Source organism: Balaenoptera borealis (genome assembly GCF_965194805.1).
Source record: "Balaenoptera borealis genome assembly, chromosome: 8".
NCBI lineage: Eukaryota > Metazoa > Chordata > Mammalia > Artiodactyla > Balaenopteridae > Balaenoptera > Balaenoptera borealis.
Genome location: NC_138865.1, coordinates 103,074,460 through 103,093,713, shown reverse-complemented (window position 1 = coordinate 103,093,713; position 19,254 = coordinate 103,074,460). Strand labels below are relative to the sequence as shown.

At 52.8% G+C, this 19,254-nt stretch overlaps 1 protein-coding gene across 1 annotated transcript in view; it reads left to right on the top strand.

The window, feature by feature from the left end:
* Nucleotides 1-19,254, top strand: part of AKNA (AT-hook transcription factor) — a 52,533-nt gene that overhangs the window by 8,714 nt on the left and 24,565 nt on the right. The window contains exons 2-6 of the mRNA XM_082403756.1: nucleotides 5,685-6,071; nucleotides 9,091-10,157; nucleotides 11,881-11,955; nucleotides 16,922-17,078; nucleotides 17,753-17,907. Of these exons, the coding sequence (XP_082259882.1) occupies nucleotides 5,798-6,071; nucleotides 9,091-10,157; nucleotides 11,881-11,955; nucleotides 16,922-17,078; nucleotides 17,753-17,907 (1,728 nt within the window). The 5' untranslated portion in view covers nucleotides 5,685-5,797. The remainder of the gene's footprint in view (nucleotides 1-5,684; nucleotides 6,072-9,090; nucleotides 10,158-11,880; nucleotides 11,956-16,921; nucleotides 17,079-17,752; nucleotides 17,908-19,254) is intronic.

Here is a 19,254-nt window from a genome sequence, read left to right as displayed (position 1 = left end):
TGGCAGACGGGACAGAGAGTCAGAGCTGGAAGGGTGCCAAGCAAGCATCCAGTCTGGGCTCCCATTGTACAGACGGGCACTGCCCTAGTGAGAGAGGGATCCTCGATCAAGTTCATGCCCTGGATGGTGGGGGCTACGGAGAAGACCCTCAAAGGGTTGAGGCTGCTGGAGACCTCCTTCCAGGCTCAGCATGCTGTGTGACCTTGGCCAAGCCTCTGACCTTCTCTGGGCTTTATTGTCCCTGGTCTGTACTTTGGCTGAGATGGTCCCAAGTTCTGACACTGGAAGCTTCTATGAGTCCTCTCCTGAGTGGTGCCGACCTGCAGAGGGCCTGCAAGGGGTTAAGCTCCTTCTGCTCCCTCTCACTCTGCACGCAGACAAACCCCCTCCTTCTGACAAACACTTGTAGGAAATCAGGCTGGGCGCTTCCTGCCGAGGCGAGGCGGCCTCAGCCGCAGCAGGGGCGGGGAGAGGTGGGGAGCGATGCTAGTCTGTGAGCAGCGACTGGGGCTGGCAGAGCGGCCTGGAGGCGGGCCAGGGCGCCATGGAGGCAGGGGGCTCCCCAGGTTTGGAACAAAGACTCCACATGCAGGTCCCCTGAGCCTGGGCCAGCAGGATGGTGGCGGAGCCCGAGAGAGGTGAGGGAACCGAGGAGGGCGGGGGTTGGGGGAGCCGCCTTCCCCCTGGACGGGCCAGTCACAGGCTCTCTGGGACAGTCCGGGCGGCTGGACCAGCCCAGCCAGGAAGTTGCAGCTGTGGCAGCTGTATTACTTCTCTCTGGCTTAGAGGAGCCCGGCGCCCAGGGCAAGGGTGGATTTTGGGGGGGCATTTCCTCAAGCCTCAGCATGCTGGATCCCAGCCAAAGCTCTGATTCTGATCTCTGTGAACTTGGGCAAGTGCTGGTCCCTCTCTGTGCCCGGGGTGTCCTCATCTGCACGTGGCGAGTTAGCCCCAGGGGCTGCTAAGGGGCTTCAGACATCAGCACGGGTGAGGAGCAGCCAGGAGGCAGCAGGGGGTCCCCACTAAAGAGTGGCCCCTTCTGCCGAGTAAGGACAAGGAGAGGAGCCAAGGATGGGCCGGCAGACCCAGCCCGGCCCTTCAGGCTGGCGGGACAAGAGTCCGCAGCAGCAAGGGGCATCTTTCCTCTTTCTCCTCGGCCTCTGCTGCCGCCGAGAGAGCTGGGGGCAGGGTACGTCCAGAGGGGGAAGTGGCTGTGCTACACGGCTGGCGGGAACTGGTTTCTACACGGCTGGCGGGAACCCCTTGAGAACAGTAGGTCTGTGCCCTGCCAGCTGCTCAGGGAGGGCTGCCGAGTATGGGGCTCTGAGCTCAAAAGCCCAGCCTTTCTGGAGGGGCCCAGCCACTTGGTAAGGGGTCTTCCTTCCCCTTCCTCTCGCCGCCCCACCAAGTCTGATGGACTTGGTTTCGGAGTCACAAGCCCTGGATTTCAATTCCTGGCCACACTTCCAGGCTGCGAGGTCTTGTGAAAGGCGGCCACCTCTCTGCAGCTCAGTTTCCACATCTGGGAGATGTCAGGGACTGGGTGGGAGCAAGGGGGGGTGGTGCCTCATAGAGCTCTGCTGGAGAGTGAGGGGCTTGGGAGGGCATGAGGAAGCAGAGGTGGGCTGCGTTGCTGAAGTTGGCAGAGGAGAACCTGGGGATTGAGCCATAAAGGGAAGGGTCTCCACTTTTGGACCTGGGGGCAGAGAAGCCCCCTGGGGGTGGCTGAGCCACTCGGGAAGGGGACAAAGAGACCACAAGGGTCTCGCAGAACCTCGAGAGAGCCAGCGGCAGAGGTGGTGTGGATGGAGGGAGGAGATGTACAAAAGGACGGGGAGTGGGTGGTGCCTCCTTGGGGGGCTAGTTTCTCCAGGGCTGGCAGGGCCCCTGAGCCCTGGAGAAAGCAGTCCCACGGGGACAGCCCAGCCCTTGAGGGGGCTTAGTGCTCACGGGGCTCTCCTGGGCTCAGCCTCCCAACCCCACTGGGCCTTCACCCAACCCCACTGCCCCTCGGGAGCAGCCCTGTGCCCTCGAGAAGGCTGTCTAGAACCACCCTGTCTTTGGCCGCCATTCAGGGACCCCTGCCATAGCTCTCTGTCTAGTTCTGTTCGTACTTTCAGACCTCTGTGCCTTTGCCTGTGCTGTTCCCTCTGCCTGGAATGCCCTTCCTCATTCTTCTCCCCCAAATCCTCTTTGTCTCTAAGGCCCAGCTTAATGCTTCCTTCGACAGTAATCCTTCTGTACCATCCCCCATCTGAAATTTTGGCACGCTTTTACTCAGGTCTTTATTCCTCAAGTCTTGTGTGGTGCTTGGCACACAGTAGGAGATCATAGGTTTTCTTAATTTGCACCCACTGGGTGCTCAATATATATCTTTGTTACTCTGAAGTGGGACCTCAGGGAGGAGGAGGGGGTTAACTGTTTGGAGTCTGTGGTCCTCAGAAGCCAACAAGTCAACCAGGAACCTCAAAGTTCACTTAGCCCCTTCCCCTACCTCCCAGCCCACCCTAACAGGGCGCCGCTCCCCATGGTTGCGAGAGCAGGTGGCATTTTCTCCATCTTACAGTGAGGAAAACCTAAGCCCAGCAGTTCACGGTGGAGCAGCACCAGGGCTAGAAGCTGGTCTCCAGACACCCTGCCTGCTTCTCTTTCACAGCGGCCCAGTGAGCAGGCGTCCTCACCCCAGCGTGAGGTCAGCGCGTGCTTGGCACTCGTGTGTGTTTGTTGACTGACTGGCTGACCGACTGGTCCTGGACTCCACGGCACCCCGGGCTGTGGCGTGCACAAAATGCAGAGCTTTTGCTCATGAGAGGCTCACAAGTTTGGGGGCCTGGGGAACATGTGCAAAACTCCAGCCAGTGACCGCAGCTGCCTCCAACCAGTGGCTTTCCCTGGTCACAGTGAGATTTCTGCAATGACTGAGTCATCCCAGGAGACAGGATGTTCCTCTTTGTGCACCCGAGGCCTCTGTGATTGGACGGGCTGCTCTGTGGCACGGCTAGAAAAAAGCCCTTTAGAAGTCAAAAAAACCCACACGCCTCCCCCAGCCACTTCCTTGGCGGAGGTTTCAGAAAGAGAAAAGCAAAGGCTTTTAGCACCTTCCACACCTGCCATCGTGGCAGGGTCCGGAAGGCCTAGTCAAGGTCAAAGGGTGGGCCTTGCCTGGGGCGCTGGTTTAAAATGCGGACTCCTGGGCCCCGTCCCTTCAGGTTGACCTTAGGGATCTGCATTCTTAGAGGATTCTTAAGAGCACTCAAGCTGGCACGGATTTCCAAGAGGGGTACAGGCGCCCCGAGAGGGTGTGGAAAGCAAGCATTAGAACTTCCTTTTAAAATATTTATTTTCTATTAGATCTTTTTAAAAATTCAATTTTAGATATATTTTTTCTAACACGTAATATATTCGTGTGAGAATGCATGCAGGTGATGTTATAAGAAATACATGTTAGGTATATGAGCAAATATATTTTTAATGATGAGTTGTGTGATTAAAAAAAAAAAAAAAACACTGGAGACCACTCACTGGGCCAAAATCGACAGTTCCAAATCTTGCTGTCACTAACCAGCTGGGTGATCTTGGTCAAGTAACTATTCCATGCTAAGTTTTAGTTTTCTCATTTGAAGAATAGTTTTCCTATGACCTACTTACCTGTTTGGGGTGAGGGCAGATCGAGAACAGGCAGTAAAGCTTCTAGCCTGGGTGGCACAGCGAGGGCCCAGCATATGTGGCGGGGTCATGCGGAGGCTTACAGGGTGATCTGGGGGAAATTCAGGGAGGAGGGAGGAAGATTGTGTCGGGGGAAGAGGGTGAGGCCCCTGAGACCAGAGTGGGGACAATGTTAGTCCCCGTTCCTACCCCAGCCCTTGAGAAGGTGGCAGCCAATCCCTGGGGGACTCTCTATCCAGAAATAGTTGCCTGCTGACTTTTCCCAACGGTATGAACCAAGGCTCTGACCAAGACCCAGTCGCACACGAGGCTGCAGGGACAAACACAGGGCGTGTCTGTCCTGGGAGGCCTGGAGTTATTCTCATTGTCTCCACAGCACGGAGGGAAGAGCCGGGACCTGAGCTGCAAGGTAACCTCTCATGCCAGCCTTGTCCCGACCCATGTGCGGCTTCAGCCAAGGACCCTCTGCTCTCTGGGCCTCAGTTTTCCTGCCCGTAGAGTGGGTGCTTTGCATGAGCTCCTTGGGTGGGACCATGCCGCTGCTCTGTCAACCTTGTGTTTCCAGGGCTCAGAGGAAGCGCTTGGGGGTGTTGGCCATAGCGGGAGGGGAGAGGAGATGGGAGGGAGAGAAGGGAGAGAGGGAAAGGAGGAGAGGACAGAAGGCAGGCAGGGAGGAGCCCTTCTGCAGCCATCCTTCCTGTGCCACAGGTCCCTGTGCAACCAGGCTCTCCCTCTGGTTCATTCTCCCCAGGCAGCCAGAGAGAAACTTCTAACTGCACCTCGACGTGCTCTCCCGTGGTCTGCATGCCCACACTCTCTGCAATCAGAGCCCCAGCTCCTGCCCCCACTAGCACAGCCATCGGGAAACCACTTACATGTCGCCCCCTCTTGCCTCCAGGCCTTGGTACTTGATGGAACCCCTGCCTGAAAATTTTTTTTTAATTGAGATGAAATTCATATAACATAAAATTTAACCATTTTAAAATGAACAATTCAGTGACATTTAGTATACTTATAAAGTTGTGCAAGCACCACCTCTATCTAGTTCCAAAACATTTTCATCACCCCAAAAGGACGCCTGTGCCCATTCAAGCAGTCACTCCCCTCTCCCCACTCCCCCAGCTAAAGCACTAGTCAGCTTTCTGTCTCTATGGATTTACCTATGGTGGATATTCCGTACAGATAGAATCATACAGTATGTGACCTTTTGTGTCTGGCTTCTTTCACTTAGCATCACGTTTTTGAGATTCATCCTTGTAGCATGTGTCAGTGCTTCACTCCTTTTAGTGGCTGGATGATATTCCACTGTGTGGATAGACCACAACTTGTTTGTCCATCCATCCACTGATAGACATCTGGGTCGTTTCCACCTTTTGGCGATTGCAAATAGTGCTGCTAGGGAAGTGCGTGTACACGTATTCGTTTGAGTACCTGTTTTCAATTATTTTGGATACTGGAATGCTCTTTTCACCGGTCCCCCACTCACGATCTGAAATCTTACCCAAGAGCAGGTCAGGAAGGTTCCCAGAGGGCGTCGCCTCTAAATGGGACTTATCCTGACTTCCTGGGCCTGCCCTGGGCCCCCAGGGCCCCTCCCCGTGCTTTCCCATCGCTCTCACTTTGATCTCTAGTTGCCGGTTGATTGTCTGCTTCCTCCTGGGCCCTCAGTTCTCATGTGAGCAGGGCCTGTGCCCTGGCGCCCACGTGTGGAGCCTGGCACATGGTAACAGGCACCAGCACACATGGGACACCTGCTGTGTGCCGGCCGCTGGCCTCCTCATTCCATATCTCAGGTAATTTTATAAAACTCTTAGAGAGAGAGGAATTATTACCCCAGTTTTACTGATGAAGAAATCCAAGGTGGAGTGATTTGGCCAAGGTCATGCAGCTTCAAAGAGGTGGAGCCAGGAGCTGAACCAGGGCTTCTGACTCCAGAGTTCCTGCTGGTAATTTCTGCTTCTGAAGAAAGGAGGGAATTCAAGGATTAATACCTCTCCATTTGATTGTGTCCCCGACAGGCCACAGGCAGGATGGCTGGTGCTGAGAGGAGCCGGCGGGAACTCTGGTGCCCATAGGGGCAGCTCCATCTCCTGAAGATGAAGGGGCCCAGGTGAAACTCAGGCCAGGCCCAATGGCCAGCTCCGGGACGGAGGTCCACTGGGCCGAGTCAGGCCTGGGAAAAGGGCCCCGGCGGAGGCGCTGGGCCTGGGCTGAAAAGGGAAAGGATGCTGATGGGAGTGGCGCATGCAGCTTGGTAGAAGAGGCACCCTTTCCCAGTGCCACCAGCCCTGAGCTCCTGGAGGACTTCCGCCTGGCCCAGCAGTGCCTACAGCCACTGGAGTGGGGCCCGGACTCACAGCCTGATGGGCGCCCAGATCCTGAATCAGGAGAGTCTGCAGAAGAGGGTGAGACCGACTCCCCTGCAATCCCACAGTGGTGTCCCCGAAACATTCGCCCCTTCTGGCAGGAGGCAGGAATAGAGAGAGTTTCAAAATTTTTTTAAGTTAAAATCTACGAAGCCTACAATTTAAACTTTTTTTAAGATTTAAATTATATAAACAATACTGTTCATTGCAGAAAAATCAGAAAATATAAGCCAAAGGAGAAAAAACTAAAAATTACTTATTATCCAGATAGCTGCTGTCTTTCATATGTGTGTGTGTGTGTGTGTGTGTGTGTGTGTATATATATATATATATATATATATATATAAATGTAGTATGAATATGGAACAGTATTCTACAAACTTTATTGTAACTTGCTTTTTTGTAACTTAATAGACATGAACGCTTTCCCAGCTTATCAAATATTCTTCCACAAGTCATTTCTAATGTCTGCGTAGGAATTCCGTGGTGTGGATATTCTGTAATTTCTTGGGCCAGTCCTCTTACTGCTGGGCATTTAGGTAGTTTCTCAGTTTTTGCTATTATAAATAATGCAGAGATATGTCATTAGTATATCTTTGCACACTTAATTTGATAATAACCTTGATATTTTAAATTGCTTGGTCCAGGGGTTCTGCCCATTTCTACGATTTTTTAAAATCCCATTTAGCAACGAGAATGATGGCTTCCCTTGTTTTCTAAAATAACTGTTTTCTTTGCATCAAGAACAACTGAGACTAAATTCCCAGCTTGGCTCAACAAGTCCCTTCTCCTCTCTGAATCTTGGTTTCCCCATCTGTGAAATGGGAGTAATAATACCTTTGAGCTTGATTACATAGTGATTATTGCATTCGAATATGAATGAAACGCCCCTGTTTTAGGATTCTGGAATCAGGCGGGCCCCCGTAGATGTCAGAGAAGCCGTCAGGCTGATAGTAGATTGTGCAGTGACCCCAAGTTCCTCATGCCAGGTCTGTTTAAAGTGGGGTTTGCCCACAGCTACCCACTCAGGAGCCTTTTCCGAGCTCTCCTTAGGGAATGGTGACAGGGATGCACTGGGATGAAAGGGCAGAGGCGTCTCTTCCTGAGGTCACATGGTAACCCCCTGCTGTAATGTAACAGCTGCTGCCATGTCCTGTGCCCTTACTGTGTGCCAGGCAAAGGGCTGGGCAGGGCGCAAGCCATATCTCCACCTTTCCTCACCACCTTCTTCCAGGTAGGAGAGAATAGCCTCCAGGTAGAGTAAAGGTTGCCACAGAGGTCAGCTATTTGTTCATGGTGCCCTATGAGGCATCAGAAGAGCCAGGATTGAAGCCAGGTCTGCCCGGTTCCAAAGCCCGATCTCTTCATCCCACTGCATGACCCCCATCAGCGGAGACTAACTTGTCTGCATAGCTGGGACCTTGTTTCTAAGTCCAGGACTGCTCTGAACCACTGCATGATCTTTGGCAAGTTACTTAACCTCTCTGGGCTTCAAGTACGCTGCTGTAAACAAGAGAGACTCGCTGAAGGAGATTTTGAGGAGATGAAAGATGTAGAGGTGCCAAGGGTAGGGGAAAGAGCATGGGGAAGCAAAGAGTGATGTAAGGATTATGACAAAGGTGCATCTGGCCAGAGCAGAGAGTCTGTGCTTGGTGGTACCCAGACTGTATCTCATGAAACTTTGGATCTGTGCCAGAGGCTGACACAGGGTCTAGGACAGAGGAGGTGCTCCATAAGCGCTGACTGCACGGATGATGCACAGGTGGATGGATGAATGGGTAGGTGGATAGGCAGATAGGTGGATGGACAGATGGATGGATAAGTGATAGCTGGATGGATAGGTAGGTGAGTGGGTGATGGGTGGGTGAGTGGGTGGATGGATGGACGATTGAAAGGATGGATGGTTGGATCAATGGGTGAGTGGGTGTTGGATGGGTGAGTGGGTGGATGGGTGAGTGGGATGGCTGAATGGATATTTCTTGAGCACTTACTATCTAATAATTATAACAACTATCCATTTTCTGGGAGCTTTGCATGCCTTATTGTCCTCCTTTCTTCTTTCTTTTCAGTCAACAAATATTGAGCACCTCCTCTGCAAATACAATAATAAATAAAAACAGAGAGCATCCTTGCCCACATGAAGCCTACGGTGTAGCGGGGGAGGAAAATATTAATGAAAGAATCACATAAATAAATGGAAAACTGAAGCTGTAATAAATATTTCAAAGTAGAGGTATTCAGTCATATGAAAGCCTATAAAAGAGAGCTTTTGACCTAAGTTAGAGAGATCAGAGAAGGCTTCCTTGATGCGGTCAAGGTTGAGTTAATGTACGAAGGACAAATAGGAGTTAACTAGACAAAGGGAGGGAGAGAGGACCCTAGCAGAGGGATCAGCATGTACAAAGGCCCTGTGGTAGGAGAGGATGTGGCATGGCTAGAGCAGGGAGAGACTGAGGGGAACCATGGAAAGAGATGGAGCAGGAGAGCTAATGGGGGGTGGAGACAGGGACCTTAGGACCATATTAAAGGTTCAGCTCTCTCCTGGGAACAACAGGAAGACAGTGAACGTTTTCATGTGGAGAATAAGAGTGAGGATTGAGATGATTAGGTGGCTGCTGCAGTGGTCCAGGCAAGAGAGGATGTAGACTTGGGCAAACCTGCTGGTTCTGGACTCTAGAGCAGCAGGTGAGTTTGAGAGCACCATAGGAGGTAATCGGGACAGGACCAGGTGACAGATTGGATTGTGGGGGATAGGGGGAGGGAGATGGCAAAGATGCCTCCCAGGTTTCTGGCTTGTGCAGTTGGGTGGGATGATGTTTCCATTTGCTGAGACAGGAAACGCTAGGGGGACAACCAGGTTTGAGGATTGAGTTTGGAGGACCTTTGAGACAACTAGAGGAGATGTTCGAAAAGTATTCGGCCCTATGGGGGGATCGCTGGGCTTCTTGCCGTCACCATGTGATGAGGCAATGAAAGCCCAGAGGGGTGAGATGGCCTAGGTAATGTGACACAGCGAGTCCAGACCTGGCGTATACTAAGCAACGACCTGTCTTTCCAGAGTTTGAAGCAGAGGATGTGGACAGCCCAGAGAGTTCCAACTTGCCACTCAGCTGGCCCCCCCAGCAGGATCCTCAACTGGCCATGACTGAAGAGGAGGCAGATGAGGCCGTGGGAGGCCCTGAGGTCCAGGAAGCTGGAGAGAGCTCCCCAAGGTTGGGGTATGAGACTGATCTCAGCTCGGGGGGCAATGGGGACACCAGCCCCATGGCTCTGGGCTGGGGTCAGCCCACAGGCTGGGTGGCTTCTGACGAACAAGCCAGTGGAGACAAACTTCCAGAACATTCTGAGGTCAACCCAACTGTTGACTTCAGCTCTGCCAGGTCATGGAGCAGTGGAACTGTAAGCCTCAACCCCCGCAGTGGCAGCCTGGATTCTACCTGGGAGGGAGAGACTGATGGCCCCGCGCCCGCTGCCCTGGCAGAAACTTCACCCCAGAGCTCCAGTCACCACCTCCTAAACCCGAACGATAGAACTGGAGGAAGCGTTACTCTGGCGACGGCCACGGAATTCCAGGAGTCCTCAGCCCCTCCAGCCCAGAGCGTCCAGTGTCCTGCAGATAGATGGAGGAGAGAAACCACCAGCCTCTCGTGCCCTCAGCCCGGGGACCAATCCTGGAAGCGGACACGGATATCACCTAAGCCGCTCCCTTCCCGATTCACCGGCTCCATCAGCCCCCTGAAGCCTCCACCTAGGCCAGCTCGACAGGACAGGCCACCGCCCAGGCCGGGAGCCACTCTGGCTGGTCACTCATCTTCTGATGCCCCCAAGTACGGCCAGGGGCGGCTGAACTACCCGCTCCCTGATTTCTCCAAGGTGGGACCCCGGGTGAAGTTCCCCAAAGATGAGTGTTACCGCCCCCCCAAAGCCAGGAACCACAGCAGGCTGCCTGAGGGCCCTGCCAGGCCACTGATCTTCAAGTCACCTGCCGAGATTGTGCGGGAGTTGCTGTCAAGCAGCGGAGAAGTCTGCCCGGGAGAGGACCCCCCTCCTACTCACCCCACCACCAGGGTACCCCGAGAATTTCAGACGCCTGAACAAGCCACCAAGCTGGTCCATCAGCTCCAGGTAAGCCCGACTTATTTCTACACCAAGGCACCTGTTGGTCTGGGTTGGAGGCTGGTCGGGGTGGGGGGCCTTGGGGCTCGGTCAGGGGTCCCCTGCAATGGGGACAGTCCCAAGCCCTTGGCTCAAAAAAGCAGTGATTGCACTCATGCTGCAAGGGTAGGCCGTGTTTGTTTGTTTTTAACTCCTCCTGCTTGAAAAACTCAAAACATATACAAGAGAGAAAATAGTATAACGAACCCCCGTGGACCCATCGTCCAGCCCCTGGCAACCTTTTTCATCTATGGCCTCACCTGTTCCTCCTCTCACCCTACTGGAGTATTCTGAAGCAAATTTCAGGCTTCAAATCATTTACCCCCAAATATTTTAGTGTGTATGTCTAAAGGTAAGGAATCTCTCTTAAAGATAACCATACTCTCAGCATACCTAAAACTTAACACCAATTCCTTAATATCAACCAACGTCCAGTCAGCGTTCACGTCTCCCACTCTGTCTCATAAATGGCTTGTTTATTTTGGTTTGTTCGAATCAGGATCCAAACACGGCTCAGATATTGTATGCGGTCGATGTGCCTTTTCAAGTCTCTGTGCACCACCTCCCCACCCTGCCTTTCTGTTTGCATTCTTGGGCAGATCTCTTTCTTCCTTGTAATTTATTTGTTAAGGAAACCGGTTTCTGTCCTGTAGAGTCTCCCACACTCTGCGGTTTGCTGATACACTCTCTAATATTTCTTCATGTGTCCCGTTGTCTTCTCTGTGTCCTGTGTTTGGCCCAGTTAGAGGCAGAGGCGTTTTCAAGTTGTTGTCGTCTGTTTATTTCCCCCCAGATCATGAGCTCTGTGCCGGTAGGGATTTTTTTTGGCAAGAGCCCATCATAGGTGGTGCCTTCAGGAGGTGTAAACGGCCTGCTGGTCTCTCATTTGTGGTGTTAAGGACCCCTGATGGTCGTCGTTGCCTTGATCCAGGCTTTCATTGGGGGTGACAGAGTGGTAGTGTCCTAATGCTAGCATTCCTTCTGCATTTATTTGCGGGAAATCTTCTATAAAGTGAAACTTGCCCTCATCAACTATTTGGTTACCAAGGCCTCGTTCACGTGGGAAAGACAGGAGAAACGCTTGATTCTGCCCTTCTAATTACCAGTGTTCAGAACAATGCGTCAGTTCCCTGGCCTCCTTCAAAGGCGACCAGTGACACTTGTTCTTGCTTTTCCCCTGTAATGACTTGTTTTAAGAAGCTCTTCAGTTTTGTTTATGGCAAATAGTGACTCTGAGTAAAGGCAACTGTGATTTTCAAGTCTTCTACTTTTCTACTACTGGACCCTTAGATGATTCAATCAGCCATTAAAAAATACTTATTAAACACATATTACTTAATTCCTGGGAACAGAGCAGTGGGGAAGACAGATCAGGGCAGGGAATTCGGACAAATACGCAAGTTGCTATGGTTATGCATCGAGGCGAACCAGCCCAAAGGCCCTCATCCCTGACTCACTGTCAGGGGTGTAGAAGGGATGGTGGAGGAGTTGTCCTGCCACCTCCGACTCCCTAGAATTTGGCCGTGGGGGTCTGTATTGCACATGAGCCTGAAGGGTTCTGCTGAACTACCACTACAGAGCTCTTTCACTCCGAGGGACCCAGAGGCCCCCTTTGGGGGATGGGTCCCCTGCGAGGGGTCTCACAGAGAGGGGCCTGGTGCGTGACCTCATTGCCCACCCCCATCTCCTGCAGGAGGACTACCACAAGCTCCTCACCAAGTACGCTGAGGCTGAGAACACCATCGACCAGCTGCGCCTCGGAGCCAAGGTACTGGGCCTGGTGGGGTGGAGGGGGGCGCTCGGGAGACCCTGGGGATAGGGGAACCCGGTCCTTCCTTGTTCTACCACAAGGTCACCCTGTGACCTGGGGCAGTGACCTTGCCTTCTCCAGACTCAAATCTCCTTTACTGTTGATGAACTTTGAGTCCTTGAATGCTGGAATCCAGGGTGCCCAGGAATTTTCACCAGAAGCTCTCTCCTTCTAGATGAGCTCTGGAATGAGACCACCTGGGCACAACTCCTGGTTGCATTACTGACTAGCTGTGTGACCTTAAGGAAGTTACTTGGGCTCTCAAGCCCCAAGGGAGTAGCACAGAATTTCTGCTCAACCCCTGAGGCTGATACTTGCTAGATCACACCTTTGCCTTTCTCCTCCCCCATTTTCTCACCCACAGCTTCTCTCCTCACTGAATGTCTAGTGTGGGACAGGGGGAGGGGGGAGGCGGGGAAATCCACCACCCCCATCCTGCCCAGCCTCCACCCCATCTAGGGGAAGCTGTGAATTCTGCATTTGGGACCTTCCCCTTTTCTGAGGTGAGGCAGGAAGTGGGACTCTCACAGCCCCTCCTGGTTTCCTGCTTACCTCTCCCCGCCTCTTGCCTGATGGAGGAGGGGTGGGAGCTGGGGTGCAGAGATGCAGACCCTCCCTCTCACTTGCCTCCTCACTCACGACCCCCCCACACCCGGGCTGTCCCCGTCACGCTCCGAGACCCCTCCCCCTGCCAGGCCGCTGCTCTCCACCATCTAGCGACGCTTCTTTTGTGAAATGTCTGAAATGTCGCCGAGGCAGCCACGAAGAGGAAACGAAGGGGCCCTGTTCTAGGAGCAGGACTTCTGCGTCCCCATACCCACCTCCTGACACAGGCAGGTCCTTTCCATCCTGGCCTCCTTGGGCACAACGGTAAAAGGGGGTTAATCGGGCCTCCTAGGAGCCAACGGGCTCCCCTTCCTCCCCCCACCCCATGTCTTAAGGCTTCTTGCAGCTCTCTGAGCCAGTTTCAGGAGCCGAAGGGATGGGGGTAGTAGAGGGCTTGGTGAGGCATCCTCTCCGGGGAAACCACATTTTCATGGCCGCAGGCTCCTAGAAGGTCCGAGGAGAAAGGAACTGGTCATGGGGTCCAAATCCTCAGCTCCCCTATCTCACAGATTGAAGAATCAGGACCCCAGGAGGGGCATAGGTTGCCAAAGGTCAAGGTCAGGGTCAGAGGCTGGGAATATCTCCTCCCTCCCTCCTTTCCTTCCTTCCCCCTTTACTTATTTAAAGGAATGAGTTCGTGTATGGAAAGTATGTACCTGGCACCTGGCAAGTACTTCCTAAGAGTTAGGGAATCTTATGGTGATTAATAGTATTAATATGAAGGTGTTCACTGGGTGCCCATGTGTGTCAGGCAGAGGGACACCATGGGGGCACAGCTGTGTGCGTCTCCTGGACGCTCCCCTGTCCCAGTGGGGACTCACCACGCGCACCTACACCGGCCTGGCTGGTGCCCCAGAGCCCTGCGTGTGTGAGGGGGCAGAGGAGGAAAGGTTGGAGAGGCCAGGAATGGTTCAGCACTAGCTCACCTGGTCTTGCTTTCTGGAAAAATGACTCCTTGGCCTGAGGGTTCTCCTCAAGAGAAGGGTGAGCACAGGTAAGCTGGACTCTTCTGGAAGCAGGACGATCCTCTCCGCGCCCTGGGACGCAGTACAGGCAGGGCTGAGGAGGACGTGGGGCCTGAGTGGGGAGGGGCCTTGCCGGGCTCCACAGAGCCTGAGGGAGCCGAGATTCCAGCCGGGCTTCTCACTGTGTCCGGACCTCTGCAGACTCTACCCCCGAAGGTTCGGGAACCCCCAGAGCAGCTTCCCACTCAGAGCCCGTGCCAGGGAGCCCAGTTCGCAGACACGGAAGCGGTACTGCTCCCCCAGGCTGAGCTGGCTGATGCCACCACCCCGGGGGCCCGCTGCACTCTGCTCAGAGCCCCCAGGGGGAGGGCTGGACCCCAGGCTGGGGATGTGGCCCTAGACACCCAGGCCAGGCCTGGCTCTAGGGCAGCAGCAGTGGGTGGGGACCAGGGGAAGGAGACTGGCATTTGCTGAGCAGTAAAAAGGTGCCAGGCCCCAGGCTGAGTACACTGCCAGAGTCATCTCATTTGATCCTCTTCACAGGAGGAAACTGAGGCTCAGCCAGGTGGAGTGGTTTGCTCAACATCCCACGGCTTGTAAGGGATTAAACTATGTTTGCCTGGTTCCAGAGTGGGCACTATTTTCCCCGTGCCTGGGTGTGCCCAGCTCGGGCCCTGGCAATGGGTATGTGGCAGAGGCATGACAAGGCAGAATGCTGATGTTACAGTGATAATATCAATAGTAATACATGATGTTTACAGACCACTGTCCTCAGTCATTTACCATGGGGGAAACTGAGGCACAGAGGTTAAGGAATTTGCCCAAGATCACTCAACAAGTAGGTGCCAGAGCTGGGGTTTGAGCCCAATAGCCCACAGCCCACTTTTTCTTTTTTTTTTTTTTTTTTTTTAGGTTTAACAGAGCCAGACTAAATGATTGTGAGCTCTGCCACTGGGGAGGCTGACCAGGGAGTTCCAGGGCCGGGCCGGGGGGCACTACTGGATCCCGTCTGGGGTGCGGGCAGGGAGCCAGGGCTGGTCAGGAGTCACTGCCCGGTGACTAGCTTAGGGCCAGAGTTGATGGGGGTGTCCTGCATTCGCAGCTGTGTTGCCACCTCCCTCCAGCTGCTCTCCCCCACCTCAGCTGTAGGGGGATCTGGAGGGGCTGAGACCGGAAATTACCCCAGAAAGAATCAGGGGGGATGACATAAAACTGCCTTTCCTAAAGTGTGTGTTCTGATGGCCACCTGGTGGAGGTGAGGGTGGGAGTGGAAGGGGGGAGGGGGAGGGAAGCGTAAGGATGGGGTTGGGGGAGGGAGGAGAGGCTCGAGGGAGGTTTGTGTGTTTGGAGGAGTTGCGGAAGCATTTCCTAGTCTCTCCACTCCCCGCCCCATTCATAAAAGTCCATTAGCATTTTAAAGGCTGTGAGGAACCCATCTGTGCTGAGATTAGTCAGTTATTTAACCCAGTGTTTCCCGCACTCGTCCACCCTTCCCTGCTTAACGCCCCTGAGGGAGCCAATCCAGCCTCAGGGAGCACCGTGGGACACCCTGGTTTAAACAGGGGCCCTGGGGGTGGGTCCTGCCTGTGTCCAGAGACGGGTCCAGGAGGGACAAGCCTGAGCAGCTCGGCAAACCCACACTCACCCCGGCTCCCTGCTTCCCGGGCCTCTGCGCGGGCCTTTGGTCCCTCTGTGCAAACAGAGGTGGTGAGAGCAGTTTGTTCCTGTCGCTCCCCCAGGTTGGGCCTTTGGTGGGCCCGGGCTGAGGCTGGCCGATGGGTGGGGTGGGGCAGGGGGGAATGCAGGAGGACCGGGCCTCCCCCAGATTTGGGTCACCTTGGGAGGAGAGGGGTGCTGGTGGGCAAGTCCCCACAGGCGGGCCTGAGCAGATGGCCAAGGGGATTATTAAAATCCAGCTTTGTTCTCATCAGAGGCTGGGCCTGAAAGAGGGGGGAGGCAGCAGGGTGGCCCAGCCACGGCTGAGCCATTGTCCCTCACTTTGGAGTAGATTTTTCTGCCACGGCCAGGACGTGAAGAGCAGCTTAAGCAGGGAGAGGCTGCCTTCTGTGGGCCTGGGAGCCCACCCTGAACTGCCCACTCCTGACCTTAGGGTAGCAGAGGGCAGTAAGATAAGCTGCCTGACGTCATGAGGACCAGGGGACCCTAGGAGAGTAGCTTTTTTAGGGACCTGCCTCCGTGATGGCCACATACATGACAATGGTGATGATGATGGTGATGGTGATGGTGGTGATGATGGTGATAGTGATGATGATGGTGATGGTAATAGTTATAATATCGACGGTGATGAATGTGAGGGTGGTGGCTGCTATTGAATGAGCACTCACTTTGTGCACAGACAGGTGAGTTCAGTCAGCTGCTCTAGCACTCAGAGGAGGGTGGTGGTAGAGCCTCAGTGTGAACCCAGGCACTGCAGGGCTCACATGCTAAGCCAGAAATCAGCAAACTTTGTCTGTAGAGGGCCAGATAGTGAATAGTTTCAGCTTTGCGGGCCATATATTCTCCATGGTAACAACTCATTTTGGCTGTTATAGGATGAAAGCAACCACAGACGATACAAAAGCAAGCGAGCATGGCTGTGTTCACTAAAACCTTGTTCACTAAAACAGACCATAGTTGCCATCCCCTGCTTTAAACCACTTGGGTCTTTAACTTCAGAAGGTCTTCCTTGGCCATCTCCCTGACTCTCTACTTCTCTCCCAAACACTAGACTATTTATTTACCATATGAAATCCATCCTCAGATGATGGAGATCTGCTACAACTGAGAGATAATTCCTTTACTTGTTGATTGACTCATTCATTCAAACAGTCATTAATTGCTGTTATTATCAATGTAATGATAAGTATTGGAAATATTTTTATTAATAACAAATATTAATTATTATATTACTATAATATAATTATACTTGTTTTATGTTAAATATTATATTGATTACAGTATTATTATGATATATTATAACAAATATTATTAATAAAATTATTAATATGGAAAACCATAGACTTTGGGGTCAAAGCAGAGTTATAATCCCAGCCCAAGGATTTTTCAGCTGGAGATTTTGAGTAAGTGACTCAACCTCTCTGAGTCTCAGTTCCCTCTTCTGTAAGATAGGCATATGGTCCCTTCCTCTCAGGACTGCCATAAAGAGAGAATGAAAGGATATGTAAGCCCTTGGCCCAGTGTTTGGCCCCCACCCAAGGGTTCCACTAAAAGGTATTATTTATTATACAAAGGCATGTTTGTTGAGCGCCTGAATGATGGCATGAATGAAGATGAGGCCTTTTGGGTGGGTTTGCCCCAACCCTTGGCTCTGCTGTGCCTCTCCTCCCTTAAAGGTGAACCTGTACTTGGACCCGCCCCAGCCCAGCCACAGCATCCACACGGGGACGATGCCCCAGGGGACCAAGGTCTTGTCCTTCACCATCCCACAGCCCCACTCTGTAGAGCGGTGGCCGGGCCCCGCCAAGGGCCTGCAGGCCTCTGAGGCTTCAGGTGAGTCTGGGAGAGGAGATGTGGCTGAAGGGCTCCTCTGTTGTGACCCTGCTCTAGGGACACTTGGTTCACCCTGGGGTGGCACTGGCTTCAGGCCAGGGGAGGGAGGGAGGTGAGGCCCCTCTCTGGGCCCTGTGACTTGAAGAGGTCAAATGGAGATGTAGAAAGTGTCTGCTTTGAGCCAGAGCAGCCTGGGCGAAGCCCTAGCTCTGCCACCTAGCAGCTGTGTGATCTCGGACGAGTTGTATGACAAAGAGCATCGTCCCTGTAGAGCCCTCACCTGGTGAGGTCCCCACTGGTGTTACCCGACTGACAGTCAAGGAGACCAAGGCTCAGAGAGGTGAGGACATGTAGAAGGTCACACTGCTATGGGGGAGGGTCGGGATTTGAACCCGCATCTTTCTGAATTGGAGCCAACACTATTGACTGGAAACCCAGAGGCCTGGCTTGGCTCTAGCTGTGTGATCCGGGGCTGATCCACACCTTGTTCTCTCCTATAAGTGGGGACAGCACTGCCCAGGCCCCTTCCTCAGGTCGATGTGAAGATGGCACGATCGTGAGATGGCTGAGCTGTCATTCGAGGATGGAGGTGGTGGATTTGAGGTTCAGCAACAGTCTCTCAGCCCCAGGAAGGACTGCTCTTGGCCCCAGCATTTAGTGGTTGTATGTTCCAGGGTGGCCATCAGCTGAAGGAGACCTGAACCCCTCCTCGCCCCCCAGCACACCCGCCCTAGGGTGGCTTCCGGAGAACCCGGGCATCGCCCAGGACCAGCCCTCAGCGGAGCAGGCCCAGGAGCTGACTTCTCGGGCCAGTCGGTTCCTGGCCAAGGTGAGTGGAACCCCAACTTTGCCCACGAGAGATGGAACTCACCTGGAGAAAGCAGAGCCTCTGCCCGCTTGGATGAGGGGCTATCTGCGAGGCTCGCTCATTATTCCCCTGCTGGAGTTAACTTGGAAACAGAGCCCCCCTGACCCTGGTTTTAGAGACCTCCTGGCTCCAGCCTCCTCCTTGTCACCCAGTGCTAGATTTAACTCCCTTTTTGCCAGTGTGTCTCATCAAACTCTCTCTAATTGTGCTTGAAACTATCTCCAGTTTCGCTTCTGGGGGAGACTGCTTTTTCAGGATTCTGGAAGGGTTATGGGGCCTCTCTCTACTCTACCTTCTCCTCTTTAGGATAGATCACCTCACTTCCTTAGTTCCTTTCGTTATGGAAGTCAATGTCAGTCACTTCTCAAGGGGCCTTTATATTTTCATCCAAATAACTATGAATTGTTTGCAGGTCTGTTTATAACTATACACTTGGCCTTATTCCAAAAGTACTTTAAAGCAGCTTAGAAAATACATGCATTGTAACCACATTCTGAAAACGGAAGTGAGGAAACTGGGGCAAAGGGGAAGTAAGGATAGGAAAAAAATAAAATGAACTTAGGGAGAAGTGAATAAACAAAATGTTCTGCTGGACCCTGAATGCTTTATCAGATTCACATTTGGTTTTGAGCTTCCTAGTTGTCAATGCAGAAAGGGAAATGCGATAGTTACGTCACCATGTCCATAAAACAAATTCTTTCAAAGAAACACCACCATTCTTTCTTCCCTTCCTTCCTTCCTTTCCTTCTTTCTTTTCTGTAACATCTTTATTGAGACATAATTCACATAACATACAATTCAGTCATTTAAAGTTAATGCTTCAGTGGCTTTTAGCATATTCACAGTTGTGCAGCCATCAACACAATCAAGTTTAGAACAGTTTCATCACCCACTAAGAAACTGCATATGCATTAAGCAGTCACTCCCCATTCCCCTTCCCCCCAGCCCCTGGCAGCTGCTCATCTACTTTCTGTCTCTTTGGGTTTACCTATTTTGGACATTTCCTATAAATGGATTCATGTAGCATTTGTCCTTTCGTGTCTGGCTTCTTTCACTTAGCATAATGTTTTCAAGGCTCATCCATGTTGTAGCAGCATGAACTTTATTCCTTTTTATCACTGCCATTCTGGGTCCTGTAACTGGAGAGATGTTTCTCCTTGTCCTGTGTGCTGTAAAGTAAAGCAAAGCCAAGGTCACCACACTGAGCAAAGTCTGGGGCACCAGCTGACCCCTAATGATCCAGGCTGCCCTGTCCATACAGGAGCCACTGGTCAGGTGGCTAGTGAGTACTTGACATGTGGCCACTCC